This window comes from Tenebrio molitor, chromosome 4, assembly GCF_963966145.1.
Source record: "Tenebrio molitor chromosome 4, icTenMoli1.1, whole genome shotgun sequence".
NCBI classification, from domain to species: domain Eukaryota; kingdom Metazoa; phylum Arthropoda; class Insecta; order Coleoptera; family Tenebrionidae; genus Tenebrio; species Tenebrio molitor.
In genome coordinates this window covers 9,197,896-9,220,461 of record NC_091049.1, presented here as the reverse complement: position 1 = coordinate 9,220,461, position 22,566 = coordinate 9,197,896, and the positions used below count along the sequence as shown (strand labels likewise).

General features: G+C 40.3%; 2 protein-coding genes across 6 annotated transcripts; both read right to left on the bottom strand.

Moving 5' to 3' along the window:
- Window positions 1–482: 482 nt before the first annotated feature.
- On the bottom strand, window positions 483–12,904 carry Br140 (bromodomain-containing protein 140). Of its 2 annotated transcripts, XM_069044776.1 has the most exons (13): window positions 12,303–12,904; window positions 12,126–12,253; window positions 11,937–12,077; window positions 11,861–11,881; window positions 11,624–11,802; window positions 11,335–11,492; window positions 11,034–11,273; window positions 10,632–10,980; window positions 8,077–8,418; window positions 7,653–8,029; window positions 7,075–7,201; window positions 752–1,268; window positions 483–692 (listed from the first exon to the last, which is right to left on the bottom strand). In XM_069044776.1, exons 1-13 carry the CDS (start codon window positions 12,706–12,708, stop codon window positions 579–581), a joined length of 3,099 nt encoding a protein of 1,032 aa, XP_068900877.1. In that variant the 5' UTR covers window positions 12,709–12,904; the 3' UTR covers window positions 483–578. The 2 variants fall into 2 exon arrangements, with proteins under 2 accessions (XP_068900877.1, XP_068900878.1); XM_069044777.1 differs by lacking the exon at window positions 11,861–11,881.
- Window positions 12,905–13,108: 204 nt separating this feature from the next.
- Window positions 13,109–22,500, bottom strand: LOC138128584 (uncharacterized). 4 transcript variants are annotated; one of them, XM_069044779.1, is made up of 4 exons: window positions 21,235–22,500; window positions 13,683–14,168; window positions 13,469–13,630; window positions 13,109–13,409 (listed from the first exon to the last, which is right to left on the bottom strand). In XM_069044779.1, exons 1-4 carry the CDS (start codon window positions 22,267–22,269, stop codon window positions 13,350–13,352), a joined length of 1,743 nt encoding a protein of 580 aa, XP_068900880.1. In that variant the 5' UTR covers window positions 22,270–22,500; the 3' UTR covers window positions 13,109–13,349. The 4 variants fall into 4 exon arrangements, with proteins under 4 accessions (XP_068900880.1, XP_068900881.1, XP_068900882.1 ...); XM_069044780.1 differs by having other exon boundaries at window positions 13,109–13,427; window positions 13,488–13,630; XM_069044781.1 differs by having other exon boundaries at window positions 13,488–13,630.
- Window positions 22,501–22,566: the final 66 nt, after the last annotated feature.

Genomic DNA, 22,566 nt, shown 5'->3' with positions numbered 1-22,566 from the left:
TCGAATATGTCACCCACTTACCTAAATACCCCGCGATTATACTGGCACAGTCAGTTGTTTCGCAGCGATGGAAGTGACAAAGTTGCTTTTCCTTCTTCTAGTCTTGTGCACATCAGGTAAAAGTTCGACTGAATTTTTTATACATCTCACGTGAATAAGTGTAGCTAAGCCGCCGCACAAAAGGCGCCAACACACTGCTAAATGTAATCCGCCTCAAAACTACGGTCGGGACGATAGCAGCTCCGAGGAGGACAACAGCAACTCGGGTGAAGATAACGAAGTTGCGGCCATTTCTACTTTATTTCCTGCTAATTATCCCCCAGACCCTTATCTCGATACAGAGATGGGAGATGAGGTCCTACCCGATCCTCCAAAGCTGGTCGACTTCATAGTGATCAAGCATAGATTTTCGAATGCGACCAATATGGCGTTTCCGCCGTATGTCTACGGAGGGAACCGGAAAAAGGGTAAACGAGAAAGAATCTTTTTCAATGTTTAATTCAAATTTACAGGTAAAAAGAGATCTGGAATAAAGTCGAAAAATTTTGAAAGACTTTCTAAGCATCGAGACAAAAAAGTTACGAAGTCGCCCCCGAGGCGTCCGGACCGTTCACTTGGGACTCGTATTGGAGGGCGTTCTCGTAGGCCTTCTTGACTGCCTTCCTGTCGGCCGGCTTCCTCGGTTCATTCGCCTTGAATAATCGACACATAATAAAAAAAAGTGACCAACCAGTGTTGTAAATAATTGTACCTTCGCCTCGTCTCTTTCCTGGTCGATCCCCAGAATCTCCAACTTCTCCGCCGGCAGCCACTGCCACGTCCTCTTCGCGTCAAAGAACAACACCAGATAGACGTGCTCCGAGTGGTTCGACTTGAGGGCCAACACCTCGGCTGGGGGCGACGGTATCGGGACCCCTTTGTGCACGTGACCTTTCGGCATCTCCGGGTCTATAATGAGCGCCGGGTACCACGGGTAGCCCCGACACTTGGCCCACACCAGCTGCAGAGGCTTCAACTCGATCTTCGCCGCCGGGTCGGGGTTCTCTGGGACGTGGTCCGACTCGCTGTCGTCCTCCGAGTCGACTTCGGACAGTTCGTGCGAGTAGCAGGTGGACAGGCTGGTGACGCTGTCGCTGTTCTCATCGCCGGACGTTTGGTGCCCGGCGCGGTATACCTTGAAGCTGTCGGGGACGGCATCCAACTCTTTGGAGTTGGCGGTGGAGCTCACGGCCGCGTCGGGGTTTCGTTTCGGTCGGCCCTTCTTTTTTCTAAGCCAAAAAAATAAACAACTCAAAGTTGCTACAAAACGACCCAAGTTGAGTTTATTGATTAAAAAAAAAAAACAACGAACGTACCATAAATTGTTGTAATTGCAGTATTATAATCGCAAAAAACGTTTTTTCTTATCGCGACAGAAATATGTATTAAACATTTTTGCATAAATTATACGGTTTGGGTTTAAGTCTATTTAAGTTTCGATGTTCCATTATGCATAACAATTACAAAAATGCATCTTTGTATGCGGTGAACACGAATTTATAAGAGATATTTGAGAAAATAATCGTTTTATTACTGAAAAAAACATACGCCACGAACATAACCTCACTTAATCCAGAATGGATCTTTGAATTCCTTTACGTTCCATTTGTCAAATTAAACACATTGGCAATTTATTGATGGTCTGCGACCAGATCAATAATTAATCAACATTTAAATTAACTGTATTTTAATCACATTTTTATTGTCAATAAAAAAATTCGAATTTTTACACGATAGCAGTGCCAACCGTCCAAACACACACGGCACTGCTTTCTATGTTTATTATTTTCATGAAAATAATACTCGAGATTTTCCCCTTTTCAAATAATGAAAACATCGCGTCAGATTTAAATCATTATTTAGTTTTGATTTTCTATGACGATGTAATGTAAACCTTGGTAAAGTGTTAGAATGAATTAAAAATAAGTGGATTTAAAAATGGGTCAAAGAAGGCTGGGGTTGTAGTTTCTTACAGTTGGCAACACTTAACGAAAAATTTTTCGTAGCCGTCATTATTTCAATTTTTACTCCAATTTTATTTAAAAAATAAAAATGTAAGTTTCGTCTTAGTTCTATTAATTCAAACGTATTGGAACGAATTTAATTATTGTTCCTCGAACGACTCGTTTAAAATGTACATAATGTACAGTTACATTCACATTGTGACGTATTACCGAGTGTGCAAGGTGCGTCCTAACATGTAATTTTTTTCTTCTAATAAATCAATCTTCTGGGGTTTTTCTCTTATTGTATGTATGTATATTTGGTACCTATACAGGTTTTCAAAGTAATCCGATTTTTATACATTTCCACTAACTTAATATAATATATAGTAACTAAAAACTAATCTAAGTAAATAACTAAAACAGTGATTCAAAATCAATAACCAATTAACAAATTAGCAATTATCCCTCCCCACATATTGTCCTTCTTCTCCACTCAACATTCTTCATCTATTCGATCCCTCTTCCATCCTCATCCAACATTTCTTCTCTACTTTCATCTCTCTCTCTCAATTCTACGCATTCATTCAACAAATGTTCTATCGTCTCCTTTTTTTCTCCACACATCCTGCACACTCTAATCCTATCCTCATTCCAATATTTATTCTCTCTCTCCTCATTTCCACACCTAAATCTTGCTATTATCACTCTCTCCTTTCTACTCTCTCTTCCTAGGTACTTTGGTAGTTCTTCCGTTATTATTTTTTCATACTTCCCATTGTACCTAGATTCCCTAATTCTCGTTCTTCTTTCCTGCACTTGCACATCTCTGTCTCTCTGCACCAATTCATCTGTCATTGCTCTGCCTCCCTCTCGCATTCTTTCTATCTCCGCTCCTGCATACCCATTTCTTTCGAAATATGCCTCCCTCTCTTTCCATACCCCTTTTCCTATTTCTTTCCTTTTTTTCTTTCAGACACTCTTGCAAAATTCTACACTCTCCTCTCTCTATCAACCTCTCCTCAAATCTTATTGCTCTCTTTCCTGCTTCTATTCTTATTCCATCCCTTTTTGTTTCCTCCATCACTATATAGCCCGGTGTCTCTCTATCTACTCCTAGCACCCATTTCAAATATTTTCCTTGCACCCCTTCCAACCCTTCTTGCTCTCTCCATCCCCATATTTCCGCTCCATACATCATCACGCTTTTCACCAGACTATCAAACATCATTATTCTCCTTCTAAAGTCATGTCCAAATTTTCTCTCTCCTATCCCCCATACCGCTCCTATTATCTTATTCGCTTTTTTCACTAACTCTCTCACATGTGCTGCTGCTGTGTTTCTTTCATTCATCACATAACCTAAATACTTAAATTCTTTCACTTCTTCAATTTTATCCTTTTCCCATCTCCACTCATTTATTTTTCTCCTACCACCCCCCTTTCTAAACACCATCATCTTGGATTTCTCTACATTCACCGTCAACTTTTTCCTCCTCATATATTTCTCCATGTTTCCCAACATTTCTTTCATACCTTTCTCCTCTCTCGCTAGCACCACCAAATCATCCGCGTATGCCAAAGACCACACTTTTTCTTTGCCCACCACGACCCCCCCTGCCTGCCCCTTCCTGAACATCTCCTCTATATCTCCTATAAACGCTGCAAACAGGCTGGGGCTTAGTGGACAACCTTGTCTTACTCCCTTATACGTCTTGAAACATTCACTCACTCTTCCATCCACTCTCACTCTACTTATCGTCTCTTCATATATCTCTTCTATTCTTGTTACCAGATGCTCATTTATCCCTTTCTTTCTCAAGTATTCCCACAGTAAGTCTCTTTCCACATTATCAAAAGCCGCCTTCAGGTCTACAAAAAATGCATATATCTTGCTACCCCTCTTTTTTATCTCATTTCCTATTATATGATTCAAGATATATACGTTGTCCATAGTCCCTCTACCTTTCCTAAATCCCGCCTGCCCGTCTGGTAACGCACCCCGCTCATTCATTTCCTTCATCAGTCTTTCTTCCACAATCATCGCGTATACCTTATATGCCGTATTAAGGAGCGTGATCCCCCTGTAATTGCTGGCTGTATTCTTTTCTCCTTTCTTATATATGGGGCATATTATCCCCTCCTTCCACTCCTGGGGGAAGCCCTCTCCCTTCCACACTCCATTCATTATCTCTAACAACCTATCAACTTCCCTTTCAGTTCCATATATCCACGATTCGTTCTGTATACCGTCCCTCCCCGGTGCCTTTTTCCTTTTCAGTTTTCTTAATTGTTGCTCTAATTCTTCTCTTGTTATCTCTTCTATTTCTCCCACTCTGTGTTGTCTCTTTTCCTTTTCTTGTCTGTTTTCCTCACCCCCCAACAACTCACTGAAGTACTTTCTCCATTCCTCCATAGTAATTCTATCACTCACTATTTCTCCTTTTTTCTTTCTTTCCCTATTTATGTATCTCCACACCTCTTCTTCCGTCTTTATACCTTTCATCTTCATTTCTTCTTCCATCCGTTTCTTTTCCTTCTTCTCTTTGCATACTAATTTGTACCTCTTGCGTGCTCTCTTGTACTCTTCCTTCGTTGCTTTTTCTTTTTTCCAATTTCTTAGTTTCTTGCTGCTTGCTTCCCTTCCCTGCATTCTTTATCCCACCACTCGTTTTTCCACAGCCCCATCTTCTCTCTTATCTCTATCTCTTTTTTTTCTGTTGCATTTTTTACGTTCTCGCTCAGCTCCCTCACTTTTTCGTTTATTTCTTCTTCTTCGTATTTTGCCTCCCAAGTCTTGCTCTGTACTTTTCTTTTCCTTCTTCCGTCCAAATATTCTTCACAATTTTTCTTTTAACATCCTTCATACTTGTCTCTTTCTCTCTTCCTTTTGTCCTCACTTCCAATGGCATATGATCCGACTCCACTCTTTCTCCCACCTTAAATTCTTCTATTTTATCCCATGCTTCTTCATTCACCATAACATAATCAATAACTGTCTCCCCTCTCGATCCAATATACGTGTACTCCCCTTTCTCGTCTCCTATGCAGTTTCCACTAAGTACGTCCCGTCCTCTTTCTTCTACTAAGCTAACCAGTTCTCTCCCTTCTGCGTTTTCTATTCCATCTTTTGTTGGTCTTCTTTCTATTGTTGCTTGTTCTTCCATCCGCCTTCCTTTTCCCCCAATTCTTGCATTAAAATCCCCCCCAATCACCAGAGTTCCTTCTTCCTGCTCTTTTACTCGCTCTTCTATTATTCTCTTCGTTTCTTTCATACTTCTTTCCATAAACCCTCTTTCTTCTTTTACTCCAGATCCGTTTTCTTCTTCCAGTCCCTTTTTCACACCCATTATTATCCCACCTTTCGCTCTCCCTTTCTTGCTTTCCCTCTCTGCATATTGACACTTCCACTCAAACTCTCTCGGCATTCTCTTTTCCAATCTTTCCCAGCCCTTTTCTTCCACCCACGTTTCTACCAATCCCACTACGTCAAATTCTCCCAAATACTTCCAAAACTCATTCTCTTTATTTTTTATTCCCGCTACATTCCAGAATACTATTCTTATTTGCTCGTTTTCTCCTTTATTCCTCTCCATGTTCGTTTTCCCTTTTCTGCCCTGTCGTCTTTTTCTTACGCTCTTATTCAAAAATTTGCTGTATGTAACTTCCCGTTTTCTTCATCCCACCTAAAACCTTTTCCCTCTATCCATATCTTTTTATAACCCACTTTCACCCGCAGTCCTTTTTCTCGCTCTTCTTTGGCTAGCGTTCTTAATTTCTTCTGTGTGTCTCTCTCCTTCTTTGTCAGATCATCTTTTATGTACACTCTCTTTCCTTTTTTTTCTCTTAGTTTCTATTATAGCTTCGCGATAGAGTTGTGAATTTATGGCTTGAGTCTATTTTGAAATGTACTCCTGAAATTTGCCAACATTTTTGTAGACATTGTGAAGAACTTTCGGAAGATTGGGCAAAATTAATGGGAAATCTTTCATTTGAAAACGTTCTTCCTTTAATAATTTCATTAGGAGAATCTGACTCGGAATTTGATTGGGATTTTGATGCAGGTAATGGTGATTCAGAATTTTCTAATGAAATAATGGAAGTTGAATAGTTTTGTTCTTTTTTGTCATGGACGATGGGTGTGTAAATATTTTGCAGAAAGATTCGAATAAAGTAAGGCTTAATAAGTAGGTACATGATTTTATACAAGTTCCACTAGTTCTAGGAATGTACTAACTGGTTGGTGGATTATCTAAGTGGTGCATAAATTAACAGGAGCCACTTCGTTTTTCGGTCCCGGTCCCTACTATTCTGTAGTCTGTTCAAGTCAGTTTCCTGTTTTGTTAAATTGGATTTAAAACGTGTGAGTATTGTTGTATTGCAAACTAGTAAAACTGACAACAATGGACTAAACAATGACGCAGTTTATAACCTCAAACGTAGAAAAACATAACCTAATTCAACAGACAGCTTTACTGCCAACTTAAATGCACTTTTTCCATGGCCTCCCCTTATGTCAAAACATCGTGAATGGCATATATATTCGAATATACCAACCTTTGTATTTTCGCTCGCCGCCTTAACTTACAAAAATTTTTGCGCTAGCCGTCACATTAACGTCACATTAAATCGCTCTGCTACTGAATGCGCCCAGTCGGTTTCGGGAACCTGTTTATTTATTTATTTATTTATTTATTTATTTTATTCATGATATAGTCTACCCGTATACAACTCGAGGATGGAAAATTCTCGATTACTCGACGTGTTGCCGGAAACACCACTCGATCTACGATCTCGTGGTGTTTCCGGACAAACACGTCTCGTATAATCGAGAATTTTCAATCCTCTCGTTGTATATGAAAATTTAAATTAGAACGCGATATCACACTTGTTCTGCTCTAGTTCTGATAAACCATCTTCAACCAACAAAACCACAGTGTAAATTTTTTAACCGTTTCCACATAAACAATTTGTCGTCACAGAAATACACGTCACGTGATCTTTAACTCATTTACACGTAAACAGCAGCCCCGCCTGCGTACTTCTCGTTTCGCATCTGCACTTAAGCAAAAGGTTTAGGATCTGTACTTACTGTTTCGTCACCACCGGAGGCGGAGTCTCTTTTTCTTCCTTCTCTTCCGCCGGCTTCTTCAAGGCCGCTTGTGCTTTCCGTGTAAACAGTACCGCCGTTCGGCGATTCACTCCGCTGGGGGACACACCTGATAACAGTACGACCAACAAATTAGCCTTTTTTTATCGAGCTGGCTCATTTTTACTAAGCAAGATAAGACTGTTCCAGCCATTTGTACAAACTTCGATAAGATATTTTCAATGCCAACTTTACATTCGACCAGTACATATCTTTCTGCGTGTATTTTTCAAGATGGAAATTTTGAAATTTTTTCTTTTGCTTCTGATCGCAGTCAGCGCAATCGCAGGTAAGTAACGCGGAGTCAAACAAGAATTGTCGCGATTTTATTCTTCTTATAGGAAAGCTAAAACAGTGCGGGAAGTACGGTGGGTGTCCCGAACCACTCACTTGTTTCAACCAGCTCTGCGACGACGGTAAGTCGATGGGCATGTACCAGTGAGAATATTTGTCACAATTACAATAAAGTAATTTCGTCACCACTTGCATTTTTGTTCTATTGAATGACAAACTGTACTCACCCGAACTCTGCGAGCTGTTCTTCGAGTCCCCCACTTCGTTCTCGGCATCCGACTGCGAACTGTCCGTGGTGGCGAGATTCTTCTTCGCCTTGTTCAACTCGCTCCTCACCACCTTGACCCTCTTCGCCCTGGCCAAGCCGTGCTTGAGCGCCTGACTCTTAACCAAGAGCTCCTCCAGTTTCGTGACGACGTCCGGTCCCACCTTCCCCTGCAAGCTCTCCAGCTCCTTGTCGATGTCCGACGCCAGCGACTCCTCGTTCCCCGAACCGGAAGTCTCGCCGTTGGGCTTCGCCTCGTTGAGAAGTCCGCAGGTCTCGAGTTCTTTCCGCGCCTGTCGGAAGATGGCGCCGCACTGGTCGCGCATCTTGATGGCCGCCCTGTCAACACAAATGAATGCAAAACCTCGCGAGATTTCTGAGATTACCGATAGAAGACGGTGTCGCGGTTGTTGTAGGCGAGACAGTTGGCGATCATCAAGTCGAAGTCTTTTTCCATGGAGGTGAGGTCGGGGTAGAGGCCGTCGTCGAGCTTCTTCCGCATGGTGCTCAAGTCCATCGGTTCGGCGACCACGGTGGTGTAGTCCGGGACTTCTTCGAGGTCAACGGGCTCGCTGAAGATCTCGTTGGTGTCTTTGGCGGCGACCAGATCCAGGACGATCCTGAGGCTCGCCTCCAGGGGCTTCAACTGGATGTTGAGACACTTCTCCGTGATCTTGATCGCCTCCAGTTTGATTTTTTCTCGCTTTCTCACCAGCTCGCACAGCAATCTAGACACGAAAGTGTGTAGGCGACGCAACATACATAACAAAGGAGTCCTTTTTCCATTGTACACCGTATTTCCTAGTAACAGTGATTTACTAGCAACAGGAGTTAGCAAATGAGGTGTACCAATAGCTATAAATTATTATTAGATCTAATTTAATAAATAGTGTTTTCCATGATCATTAAATTTCAGTGGTCTTTGCTCACTGAAAATAGTGAGCAAAGATGGCAATTGAATCACTAGTGAGGAAATAGTATATTGTTATATAAGTGAGGAAAGGGATGCATTGCTAAACGAGAATGACAATTGGATCACGAGCGATAGCGAGTTGATCTAATCATTCAAGTTTAGCAATGGACCTTTCCTCACGTATATAACATACTATTTTTTCCAACGTCAAGAGCTTTCGGTTTATCTTGCATAGGTATTATCAATTTATTATTTTATACAAATCAACATACAAGTAAAATTTGAAAATCACGTTTCCGTGCTCACAGTAAACAATAAAATTTAATTAATGAATGTCAAGTCGTGTTTTTACCAAAACTTGAAAATCAATCAGAATTTACTAAACAAATAGTGATGGAAGTAGAAGATAGTGTTGTAAATTTACCAAATACCTACAGAAATTAAAGAAGCAGCGAACTAGGTATCTTTGGAGTTATTACCTATAAAATCTCGAGCACGCTACGGAAAGGAATACAATGCGTTACTGAGATGGAGACAAGCAGTAAGAAGCGCTAGTTTGGCTTCAACGTCAAGCTCTGTACCGACACGTTATTTAGAGAAAAAAAATAAGGAACATTTGGAGTTTTAATTCGTGTAAAAAATTGTACATTTAATTTCTATAATACTGATAAAAAAGTTGCAGCTCAGGCATTTTGGCGTCACGGGATAACTTATGTTCGTGGTGACAGCCCCACAAGAATTTGAATGTGGCCCTGAAAATAAATCAACGAACTTAAACTTGATTGCCCACACTGTCTTAGCTTAAAGTTGTACTTTTTGTCAAGGATTAAATCAACTGGGATACTGACCTGTTAGGTGAAAAACAACTAAAGCCAACACAACAGTATCGAATCTTTTCATGGTGAAGTCTCGGTGAGAATGTACAGTAGTATAGTCCTGTTTATGCGGTTGTGACGCAAGAATATTGTTATTGGTTCAGGACTGGTTTTTGAATTTTTTGAAGGGAGTCCTTTGGCCTTGATCTCATCTATTCTTATCACATTGACGTATGCGGACGTTTAATAAGAATGTGTCGTGTTAAATCATATCAAAAGACTTACCTGTGTAACTGACACTTAATTACATAAAATGAGTTTTAATTCGTGTAAAAAATTGTACATTTAATTTCTATAATACTGATAAAAAAGTTAAGTATCTTTGTAAGTGCTAATTGTTAATAAAGAATTCTTACAAATGTATATTTGAACGTTATTTTAAAGAAAGTATGTACATACCTAAATGGGGATCAAATTTTTGTTTTACTTTCCCCACTAGTGAGGGAAGTGATTTACTTTCCTCACATGTGATGCAAACGCCTACTTTCATCTCTAAATTGAGTGATGGAAATGTCATTTTCAGACTTGACGTTGGAAAATAGCTATTTTCAATACAAGTGAGCAAAGTAGTGCATTTAATCACGAGTACGGAAGTTGGGCGTCTGAGCCGAAGGCGAGGATCCCAACCGTATGAGTCAAAAATAAGACAAGCTTTAGTTATTAATATTCAGAAAGTATTTTAAAAGCAGATTAAAAAAACTCTTACTACAATATATTTGACGCCCTGTATCGACAAACTCGCAAAACATTCACTTTGCTCACTAGTGAGAAAATATTTTAAAAATTACTTTCTGAATATTAATAACTAAAGCTTGTCTTATTTTTGACTCATACGGTTGGGATCCTCGCCTTCGGCTCAGACGCCCAACTTCCGTACTCGTGATTAAATGCACTACTTTGCTCACTTGTATTGAAAATAGCTATTAATAGCTAATTTTAATACACCGTTACGTAGTTTAAAATACCCATAATGCAAAGCTTCATTTAATTCTGAACTAGTCGATTTTCTGTCAGGTTACTAAAAAACTTAAAAACAGAAAAAAACCCTAGTACTGATTGCATTATTACATTAATTTTTAGTGATTTTTTTCTATCCGTTGGACGACAAATCATTCATTAATAATTATTACACAAGACTCGGTCGGATGCTCACCTCGCCCTCTCCAAGTCCTGCCTCAGACACTGCCAATACTTCAACTGTCTGCACAGCTCGATGGTGTCGACGTTGCTCGTGTTAGAATCTCTGGGGCCTCCTTGGGCGCTCTGCAGCCTCCGCAACAGAGGCACTCCGTTCCGGAACTGCCTCTTCAGCGTCCAATAGGCGATCAGTCGCTGGATGAAGTACGACTTCTTGGTGATCGTGACCAGCGAGCCGATCTCCTGGATGCGTTCGGGTGGAATGGTCGGGATGAGGATCACCGGGGCTGTGGTGCGCTTCTTCGCCAGTAATTTCCTCGCCTTCTTCATCTTCTGACGAGCGTCTTCCTTCTTCGAGTCGTCCCCTGACAACCAAATTAAATCGTTTCGACACAAAACCCTGTGAACGCAAACTCACTGCTCTCGATCGGAGCGTGGACGTCGCAGTAGGCAATTTTTTGCACCAGGACCGGCTGCGAATCGCCCGAATCCTTCACGGTGTCCATCTTCATGTAGAGTCCGGCTTGCTGGGCGCAGGTCACGTGGAAAGCCGAGTAACAGTTCGTTTTGTGGCACTGGATGCAAGCCCCCACGCTCCTCTGCTTGCACACGTAACACGTCAGCTTCCATCGCGCTGCTGGAATGGTTTCAATGGAATCTAAAAACCAACGTGTACCAGAAAATTCGTCAGAACTCGCCACACGACTCGAGTACAGTACCGATTGGTTCTAGAAAGACCGTATTCGCGAATCTCACTTCTGGTATCCAGAGGGCGCAAACCACGTGGGCCCAATGGCCGCGATCCGTCTGCTTGAAGGCGCCGCCTTGGTTCGGGCACAGCACGCAGTCCACGGCTCGACTGGGCGACTGCAAACACCTGGAACTGATCGATGAAAAAACGTCCAAAACGCCACCCCCAGATCTACGCTCCGAAAATGCCGATTACGAAACCGGAGATTCGTAATGGGAAAGATGAGAACGCAGACCGCGGACGCGAGGAGTTCGTACCGCCTGCACAACCACTGGCCCTCCGGTATGTACGGTACCCCGTAGCAGTCTTGGTGCACGGCAAGATTGCACATGTCGCAAAATAAAATCACATTAGTGTTTTGACATTCGCCGTCCATGCATATGCAACAGACGGCATCGTCGTCGACGACGGCGCCCGTGTGGCCGTTTACAGAAGCCTGAAACCAGACAAGGATAAAATTCGAGAAACGAACAAGAATTTTATCAAGTGCAAACCTGACCGTTAACGTGATAGACCTTTAAAACAACACACAAATTGCGGTTACAATAAGAGATACAGTTGAGGAAATACCTGAAAGTAGGACTCTTTTTCCAAACGGTCCATCAGCAGTTCAAGGGAGTCCACTGAGACGGGAGTGAGGCCGGCGGTTTCGCGCTGCTCGTTCATCAAAGACAGCCACGTCGTGTCTTCCTCGTCGACGTCGTACTCCACCTAAAACGACCATTTAGCTACAAAGTATCATCTATTTTGTAGGAATACTTCTCCATCCAGCTCCTCCACACTCTTCTCGATAAATCTGATGTAGGCGTTGGGACGCGGTGGGGCGTCACAAATATTATAATTGTCCAGTTCGTTGTAGCTGGCCTCCGGTAGCTGAGTCGAAGGCTCTGAAATCGACCAAAAACATTCGAACATTCAATTTTAATTCAATTTCACCTTGAGCCTGCTCGAATCTGTCAATATTTGGAATGTCGTCGTCCGATAGGTCCTCCTTGGACACCATATCTAGGGGATCGTTGATGTTCCACCTGACCACTTGTCCGTTGATGTCAAACTGCACCATTTTCTGCGCCTCTTCGAAAGTCAAAGGCTCGGGAACGCTGGGGGCTGACGGGACGGTGGCGGGAGTGGCTCGCGCACGCCCCTTTTTGCTCTTAGGGGTGCTGGGAGTGCACGGGGGTAACGGAGTAGGGTTGTCGTGGTCGTAGCTTTTCAAATGGTACTGCAAGCCGCAGACCGATTTGTACGTGCGGCCACACTTCTCGATCGGACACGTGTACGGGGGGCCGTGATCGGCGCGCACTTTCTTACAGTGTTCGAGGATGTCAAAGTCGATTCCCATCGTGAGTGAGGTTATGTCAGCCGGTGCGGGGTACTCACATAATGTTGATGCGGGACTTTATCGCGGTGGTTCCGGGTCTTGCTCTCGCATCACAAGGTTGCAGTTTCGTTTCGAACTAAGCTTCACGACAAATGGCAATTTTATTGATGTTTTGCTCGGTGTCAAAAACATCAATACAAAAAGTCATTGCGGACAACATCGCGGCGAAAAAGTCACCAGATTTTTAAATGTCAAATTCAGGGAAGTTACGAAATTCAAAACATTTTAAAAATTCTATTAAAATCCGGGAGAGATTTAATTTGTGTACAATACGTTTTGTCGATTTGTTCGCAAATTTATTTGTATTGTGAGGTTATAGAAGTGGAAGTGGTTACGGTGCAGGTGTCGTGTAGATATACAATTTGTAAAAAATATTTTAATATATCAAAATATATCACAATAATTAATCTTATACAATAGATATAGATCTATATAAAGTGAGTATCCCTTGATTCAGATTTACAAAACAACTCAGTTGCCTGATATAGTGGATTGTCCGCCCCTTTGACTCATTAAAATGTCATAATTAAAATTGTAGTATATACTCGTAATAAACAATATAAAAAATTTAACTATAAATAAAATACTACCGTCGGCAACGTTTAAAACAAACCGTTCAGTTGTAAGTCCTCTCCCTCTCTCGCTTCGCCAACTGGTTTCGTCTGCAAACATCATCAAAACTGTAACCCCCGAGCCTTTTCAACCTCTTTACTTTCCATACGGAATTATCGTTTAATAACCTCGTCAGACTGGAGTGCGGACTGGTCGAGATGCCCTCACTGACCGGCGTCTGGGGCCTCGACGGGGGCTTCAGCTTCACCTGTTTCAGCATCTCCGTCGACACCACCGGCTGAGAGGTCCTTCGGTACGGCGACGGCCGCTCCTGAAACACAACTCCTTCAGTCGACACCCTCTCGTTAACCCTCTTTCCCCACCGTGGTCTTCTTCAGCTTGACCTTCAAGATATCATCCAGCGAAATAATCGGCCTGGAGTTTTCCTTGTTGCTCTTGTTCGACTTCTTCTGTTTCGTTGGATTCGCCTTGGCCGCTGTTTGCGGCGGCGGCGGTGGCGGAGGAGGTGGAGGAGGCGGCGGTGGCGGGCCGGCGCACGGCACAGCTGCCGCTTGTCTGTTTTGCGTTAGGAGTTGTTTGATCTCGTCGAATTCTGTCCGGAAGTGGCGGAACTCATCGAACTGTTGCTTGACTCGGTGCAGTTCGTCGGTTAGTTGTTTGATGTCGTTCTCGTAGACTTTCTGGATCTCCACTTGGGAGCGCACTTGGAACAGCTCGGTTCGGAGGTGTTCGATTTCGCTCGTGCAGTTCTGCAGTTCCGATTTGTAGTCGGTGCACCGGCAGATAACCGTCTCGGGCTGCAGGGAAGACGAGTCGCTGCGGTAGACGTTGCAGATGGACGACAGGCTCTGTTGGAAGACGTTTATAACTTCAGCTGCTTTATCACTATCACTATCATTAAATCGCCAAAGACACATTAACTAAATTAAAAAAATATTTTTGTTGTCCTTCAAAATCAATAACTAAACTCAGTTTTTGTTCTCATCTTAATCATTAACGTACATATTTATTTAGATACAAGTATCTCCTATGTATGTACATATTGCCATTCGTAATTTTTTAATATCAAATAAACTAGGCAAAAATGAATAGGGAATTCCACAATTTTTCTTGGAAAGCAAAATAATTGCCCCAATCCTCCCACGTATTCTTAAACACAAGATAAATTTAAAATGTTACAAGTACTTGAAACGTTACATTTAATGTGTAGATTAATATATTTGTAACATATTTCATTACAAATTTTAAACGGTATTTATAAAAAATTCAAAAAAGGAAAAATTCCCTATTCATTTTTGCCTAGTTTATATTACTCGACTAAATTCACCTTTTTCGCCACATTATACTGACGCTGGATATTTGTACTTTTTTTCAGGAGCACATAAGAAAGTGATCGATTTCAAGCAGGCAACTAGGCGCGAAAATCGACAATTTCACACATCAATGAAAAAATTATGCGATTTTGAATGTTATGTTTGCATTATTACTAAATTATTAAACAATGACCGTTTAAAAAAGTTTGTGGTCAAGTTAGTTAGTACCTACCTACTTGACTTTGTTTCCGTTAACGTATGTGGCAGCTTCATCTGCTGTCAAGTCGTTGGTGTTAATAAAAAAAGTCATGTACCTACTTATTAGCAAACAAGTACAAGAACTTTTCCTGTTTTTTTTTTTGGTGCTACTAGTGCTACACTTTGTTTTTACTTTGAATGAATGATTTAGTTTACAATAAAATGACTTGTGTTTGTAAAAGAGAATGAAAATCACGGCCTGCTTGACCAGACATTCTTTTTTACACTCGTTATTTTGACAATTACTGCAATAAACCTGTTGTTTGTGGTAGATATCAAGAGATAACTAAATCGTTAAAAATATGTTGTTTTTTGTGATCGTAGAAACGAAGGTGTGCGCAACTAGCTGGAAAGTGTCTTGGGGACTCATGTAATTACCGCACTCGCTCGTTTTCAACTGATTAGTGTGATTACCGCACTCGCTCATTTTCAACTGATTATTTCGATCGTTATAATTTGAACACAACTCAAAGACGCAATTTCAACTTGATTAAAGAAAGAAACTGGACTCGATGTCATACTTCCTCATCAACAAAATTGATCAAATGTAAACATTTTAAAGAGTTCTTAGAACACAATTCGTTAATTTTGTTTTGCTTCTATTTCTTTTATTTATATTCGTTATTTGTACACCAATAATAATAATAAAGACAATTTCAATATTCTTACAACGTTTTATGTGCTGCGGCTGGTAGATTGGCTGCCGAACGCAGTGAGGCAGACAAACCAGCCAAAGCACATAAAACCATTTTTGCTCCGAATAACATATACTATTTTTTCTTCAAACCTTCATAACAAATTATTTAAGACATGTTAAGAAGCCAGGTAGGAATTTCAAATGATTTAGCTAGTTTACTTTACAGCCGCTCATCAGCGGAGATAATAACTTCACGGACGCCCTCAGCGGAGATAATAACTTCACGGACGCTCCTCAGCTGAGGTAATAACTTCACGGACGCTGGTCAGCTCGTTAGATGGCATGACAATGAAGTGACACTTTAGCATAATCAATGCAGCAGTGCAATGTCATATTTTACGGACGTTTGAAGAAAATAGTAGTTTATTTAATGAGTTCGTGTGTAAATTGGGCCTTTTTTGGCACGAGTGGGCCATTTTAAAACGCGAGTGAATTTTAAAGATTTTAAGCGAATTGGAGCCTTTAAGGGGCTCGTCGAACATATTCAACTCGTTCGTGTGTAAATTGGACTCTTTATATTTAGTACTCGTGGGCCATTCATGAACAACTCGCTAAGCGGCATTTTTTCCCTTGTTTGCAACAAAATATTTACTCAAGATATTTTCTTGATGCATGAAAATTATAATACTACTCGTATAAGGGTTTTTAAAAAGGCGATTACAAATTATTTAGTGCAATCCTCCTGTGCTTTAAAACAAAAAACTATATCAAATGTAATTCGTAAAATTTAGTGGGAGCTAATTTTTCCAAAATTACGCTTGTTTGCATGTTATGAAGTGAGTTCGATTTGTTTTGTTATACATTATCAAATATGTAATATGAAATTTAAATTTAATTTTAATTATTAAAAATCAACTCAATTTTTGTTTAGTCCTTTTTTAAAGAACAAACGTTATTTAAATGATAATTTCGTCGCGACGTCTGATTAACCTCACTACAATAACCTAAGTACAAAAGCAAAATATTCGTTAAGTTAAATCAATTTAATAGTAAAACAGGAACAAAAAACAATAACAAATAAAATAATAAACAAAAACTACTAAAAAATTAGCATTAATAGTGTGTGTGAGATCCTCCTTTGCGAATGACTTCAAATTTTCTATTTGGAATAGAATTAAATAAAAAATTCAGGTATCCCTGGGTTATGGTATTCCAGGCAGCCTGTATGGCATTGGGTAAGTTGCCCTACGTTGTGGTATTGTTGACCATTACCATACAACTGTCTAAAAAACCAACCCCAAACATTTTGTAAGATCATTTTGAATCACCCAATACATGCATACACATATCGGATGTTTTTTTAAATTTCACCTCGTAGTGGGCGTTGAAGAGCCGATTGTGAACGCACCACTCGTGTAAAACGTAAGATTTAAAGAGCTGATCCGTGATCCATAACCTGTATAGTGCGTTCACAATCGACTCTTCAACGCCTACTATGAGGTGAAATTTAAAAAAATACCTGACACAATGTACACGTACTCCTTTACCATCAAGGAATTCTTTGAGATTTTATGATAAACTAGCTTTTACCCGCGGCTTTGCCCGCAAATTTCAGAATGTTTTAAAATTATGTTTCTACTTTCATGTATTGTGATAAACGCAGTAATTTCAATATGAAGTTTGTCTTTTTACGAAGAATAATTAAAACTTTACTGTAGACTACTTTTTTCTTCGACTATATAAACAAAAAGATCAATACGATAAGAAACTAACACTATGATCACTTACCAATTCGTGAAAATACGCCAACATAACACTTTTATTTTCAGTTGTAACCTTATTTAGATCTTCCTATTGTTTGATCGTCTCGTTTGATTTCAGATACCTGCCTTTTGATTTTTCCGGTATTAAGCTATTTGAAGCTTGTTCTGCTTCATTTAAGACATCTTCCGGTAAAACACAATCATTCAAACACATTTTGTGAAATTGCTACTTTTATAAACATCCAAATGTAACTATGACACCTGAACATATCATGCAAACGCGATTTCCAAATCGAAAAAAACTTTTTTTGTTCGACACTGTCAGAATTTGAGAATTTTCTCCTATGTGAACGGATTTTGAAAAATGTCACAACTTGTCAAAACGAAACGTCAAGCTAATTTAAAGGTTTTAAGCGATTTGGAGCCTTTAAGGGGCTCGTCGAACAAAAAAACGTTGTATTTAACTCGTTCGTGTGTAAATTGGGCCTTTTTTGGCACTCGTGGGCCTTTAAAACGCTCAAACGAGCGTTTTAAAGGCCCACGAGTGCCAAAAAAGGCCCAATTTACACACAAACTCGTCAAATAAACTACTATTTTTGTGCTTAACAGGCTTTAAAATGATAATAGGGGTTGCTTTTTGTGGGTGTCAAGCGGCGAAGGTGACGATATACTCAGAGGATGAAATAGGGGTGATGCGGCGAATGTGAGGATATTTCCAACTCAAAAAAACTGTCTTTTTTTCTTAACAGGGTTGAAAATGGTAGTAGGGGTTGGTTTTTGTAAAATTAAAGTAGACAGTAATTTTCTTCTTGTTTTGAAGATCAAGTGTATAAAATTTCATCAAGATCGGAGTAAAACTGTAGATTTGCATACAAAATATGCAAACAGACATTCAGTTTTATATATACAGTGCATTTTTTTTAACTGTTGCCATAGGGAATTGCATGGTAAAACTTATACCCCCTGTTAACTTTTGTTCTGATGAAAATATTCAAACCAATTTTGGAACAAGGTTTGAAGATTTTTTAAACTATCGAACAGAATACAATTCAATATCCTAAACTGTCGAAAACGTTGTGAAAAAAATATTTTCTAGCGCGCCGGAATGATAGTACGTCGAGCGGCCGCCAGAATAGCGTCCCTGTCGGCTCAACCAGCCAGCACCTGACCATCTCCAATTTTGACTTTTGTTACTTTCATTTAAAAAATAAATAGCGAGATCTCCTCGAGGCTATGATTAAAATAAATAACAAAATAAAATATAAAATCTAATTTTTGTTCCCATATCGTCTACTACGTTTTTGTCAAATTATTTACGTTCATTAATTTCAATTTTGAAGAGTAAAATTAGTAAAATAAAACTGCTTGTCGTTGTTCAAACAATATGCATTACGTAGTCTTATTAATGATCTATTACAAAAATAAAAATTAGCACCAAACCTGCAGTGGATAATAAGTTAACAGAGGATATTATTTTTACCATGCAATTATGCAATTACCTATGGCAACAGTAAAAAAACGCATAAGAGGTCAACCAGAAACTGTGGAGAAATTAAGGGCAAGAATAACTGAAGCTTGGAATTCCATTACAGTGCGACATTTACAAAACACGCGAAGAAATTTTCAAGATCGCTTCGGATATTGTCCAGCAGTCGAAGGAAAACACTGAACAATTCCTTTGACAAATTTCTGTTAATTTGTTGAGTTACTTGTGCGTTAACGTTTTTACATTCTGTTCATTTTTTTAACAAATAAATGTTTAGATGATCTGCCATCCAAAAGCTAATTTAATCATAGCCTCGAGGAGATCTCGCTATTTTTTAAATGAAAGTGACAAAAGTCAAAAGTGGAGATGGTCAGGTGCTGGTTGAGCCGACAGGGACGCTATTCTGGCGGCCGCTCGACGTACTATCATTCCGGCGCGCTAGAAAATATTTTTTTCACAACTTTTTCGACAGTTTAGGATATTGAATTGTTATCTATCCGATAGTTTAAAAAATCTTCAAACTTTGTTCCAAAAATGGTTTGAATATTTTCATCAGAACAAAAGTTAACAGGGGGTATAAGTTTTACCATGCAATTCCCTATGGCAACAGTTAAAAAAAATGCACTGTATAGATATATCGAGCCATCCATGGATTTGAATCCGTATGAATTTTGCGATTGATATGTGGAGATCTAACCTGTGTTTCTAGAAGCGTCGAGTTCAAGTAACGACATACGATTTCGGATTCATGGATAACTCGATTACAAATTAATTTGATCGCTCTTTAGATATGTATTAACAAAAACTAGGTGAGGCAAATAAGGCGAATGTGGCAGCAACTCGCATTTCAACTGTGCGATTTTTGTCACGAAAACGACACTTGAACAGTCATGTTCAAATAAATCTGGGACCATTTTATTTTTTGTCGACACTGTCAGAATTTGAGAATTTTCTCCTGTGTGAACGGATTTTGATAAATGTCACAACTTGTCAAAACGAAACGTCAAGCTAATTTTAAAGATTTTAAGCGATATGGAGCCTTTAAGGGGCTCGTCGAACAAAAAAACGTTGTATTCAACTCGTTGGTGTATAAATTGGGCCTTTTTTTGGCACTCGTGGGCCTTTAAAACGCTCGTTTCACTCGCATTTAATAATGGCCCACTTGTGAGAAAAAAAGGCCCAAATTAAATAAACTACTATTTTCGAGAGTAATGTGGCTTGAACATTGAACAATATTTCCATGGATTTTTTTTTCTGCCAGAAAAAATAGCAGATTTCATTTATTTGTCAAAGTTCGCAGATGATATTTTTCAAAGCAATTTTACCGCAAAATGCCTAATAATAATAAAGGAACAACCATTGAAAAAGCGCGGATTATTTCGAAATTAGATTAGTCGATAAGAATGCTTTTTTAAAAACCGAAATTTAAAATTTTTGTTACACAATTTTTGAATAAATCTTAGTCAATTAATCATGTGCTTGTATATGTCAAGGAAAAAAAATCAAAATTTGGAAAAATAAGAAAAAACAAAAAAGCATCAGGAGAACGTTTGTATTATTTTTTTCACGTTCCTCTCACTCTATATGTATACGATTACAAGTAGTTGGTGCGGTCGTTCTGATACACCCTGTATAAATTTTTGCTTGCTACTCTACACGGTCTCCACAGTATTTTCCTGTTGTTCCAACAATATCACTTTTGCATCCCACAATAATGAACACATAACTTATACCCATTTTCTCAGAGGAAATTGTCTTTGCTATCTTCGAAGGCGTAGGTAGAATCAGCACACTTCCAACACTTTGACTGTTCTACTGCTTATTCCACTACAACAATCATCAACAAACTTTGTTGATGGCTTCCAATGTATCACCTTTTGGACGACCACTATGAAGATTATCATCTTCTAAGGCGTTTAAATCCCGAAGTCCAATTTTTAGAGTTGTAAATGAAAATCTCCAACCTCACCCAAAACATTTTAACTTCGTTACAAATTTCTCTCGAAGCGAAACTACTTGTCAGAGCCACAGGTAATGCACAGTTCATGTTAGATGTGACGTCACGACGCGGTAAAAATTTTAAACAGTTCTGATATCTACGCCCCAAGTCGCGAACTTTTCAAACGACCCCCGTATCTTCAGTCAGAAATATTTTAGACAGTTGTATAGCATGGTTTTCTTATAAAAACAGATATATTGCAAAAAATATTATTAGAACAAATGTTTAAAAGTCACGATCTAGCTTTTCTTAGCTTCCTAATTAACTTATATAAAACTTATATAAAGATGTGTTGTGTTAATTTTCTGAAGAAGGAAACAAAAGTTTTTCTAAAACAACCCTGTACTTTGCACAGTACGTTCCGCCAAAAATGTGGAGTCGATTCTTTTAGTGAATACGAACGAATTGAAGGAATCATTGTTGGAAAAATGTAATTTGTCTTTGGATGGCGGACTCACCTTCTTGAGGACCACCCCGATGTAGTTGCAGAGATCGACGATCTTGAACGACCACCTGATCGACGTCCTGCTCAACTTCTTGAGTCTGTTGAAGACGACGTCTATGCCGCTGCCCCTCGACTCCTGCTGATCTGTGGAAAACGTTCGATAACCGGAATTATTAGATTTGTTGACGCGCGATAGATTGTGAACGATCGTGAAGTTTTTCTGTCGGTGTATTTTGGGCGAGACGGTTTTGCTGCGGTGTAGATTGATGAGGTTTTCCTTATCCGTGGTGTCGGCTAACGGTGTCGATTGGTACGCGAAATTCGAAATTTTGTCGACCTTGACGGCGTCGACATTACCGTTGACGTTATTCGGCGTCTGTTTGATCGGCGACGTTTTCATGTAATTCGATGCGATTTTGTCAATGGGGGTCGACGCCAGCTTGAGGTTGTACAGGTTGGGCGCGAAAAACGAGATCTCCCCCACGCTGGGGTCCCTGTTCACGAACTTGACGTCCGAGTTTTGCGCGTACGGATTGAGATTCACGTTAGAATCCAAGTAGTGTACTTTACTTTTGTCGCTGGCGGCTCTGGCGGGCGACTTCAGCTGGGACACAAACTCCTCGATCAGGGAGAACTGGCTCGCTTTGGGCGTCTCCACGATGGTCTGGTTCGACAGGGGCTCGTCCATGTTCAGCGTCTGGGTGCTCCCGTTCGTCTTGGGCGACAGCTCGCCGCGCCGCTCCCCCGGCGGGGGCGTGTTCTGGTTGATGTAGCTCGAGTCGAACAGAATATTCAGATTTGTCACATTCATCGTCCTGTTGATGCTGCCCCGCCGCTTGTTACTGTTCCGTTTCTTGTTCACCGGAGTGCTCCGGATCGACGTGCGCGACTTGCTCCGGTCGGGCGGCTCCTTCGGGGTGCACGTGGGGGTGGCGGACGGCTTGGCCTTCGCCCCCGCGCCGCCGCCGTTAGCAACGATAGTCTCATCCGAAGCGTGCCTCTCCTCTCGTCTATTCCAGTTCCTCCGATTTTTCTTCCGTCTGACCATCTTCGTTCGTTTTATGATTCTAACCGTCACTTACGTCAAAATAAACACACGACTGGAGTTTGCATGCTGGAATCGACGAATAAACACCGACGGACACCACTACTTCGATGAATTTCTCATGGTGGCCGCAATTTTGACCGAAATACGAATGAATGATCACACACGAATTTTATGTTGTGAACTGATGTTCGTTTGAAAATTGAAGTTTTAAAATCTAGGGACTTTTGAGTCTTTCGACAAAGAATCTGTCAATTGTCAATTTCATCAATTCTTCCAAATCAACAACAACAATTATCA

What these genes read in the sequence shown, in the direction of transcription:
- Br140 (XM_069044776.1), bottom strand. Translation starts at nt 12,708, where the DNA reads ATGGGAATCGACTTTGACATCCTCGAACACTGTAAGAAAGTGCGCGCC. An exon ending in GGTCTTTCTAGAACCAATCG is followed by an intron (nt 11,274 to 11,334) that starts GTACTGTACTCG and finishes GTTGGTTTTTAG; the next exon opens with ATTCCATTGAAACCATTCCA. An exon ending in CCTCCGGTGGTGACGAAACA is followed by an intron (nt 1,269 to 7,074) that starts GTAAGTACAGAT and finishes TTTTTGGCTTAG; the next exon opens with AAAAAAGAAGGGCCGACCGA.
- LOC138128584 (XM_069044778.1), bottom strand. Translation starts at nt 22,269, where the DNA reads ATGGTCAGACGGAAGAAAAATCGGAGGAACTGGAATAGACGAGAGGAG. An exon ending in TCGGGGTGGTCCTCAAGAAG is followed by an intron (nt 14,169 to 21,234) that starts GTGAGTCCGCCA and finishes GTCTTCCAACAG; the next exon opens with AGCCTGTCGTCCATCTGCAA. An exon ending in TCAAGCTGAAGAAGACCACG is followed by an intron (nt 13,631 to 13,682) that starts GTGGGGAAAGAG and finishes GTTGTGTTTCAG; the next exon opens with GAGCGGCCGTCGCCGTACCG.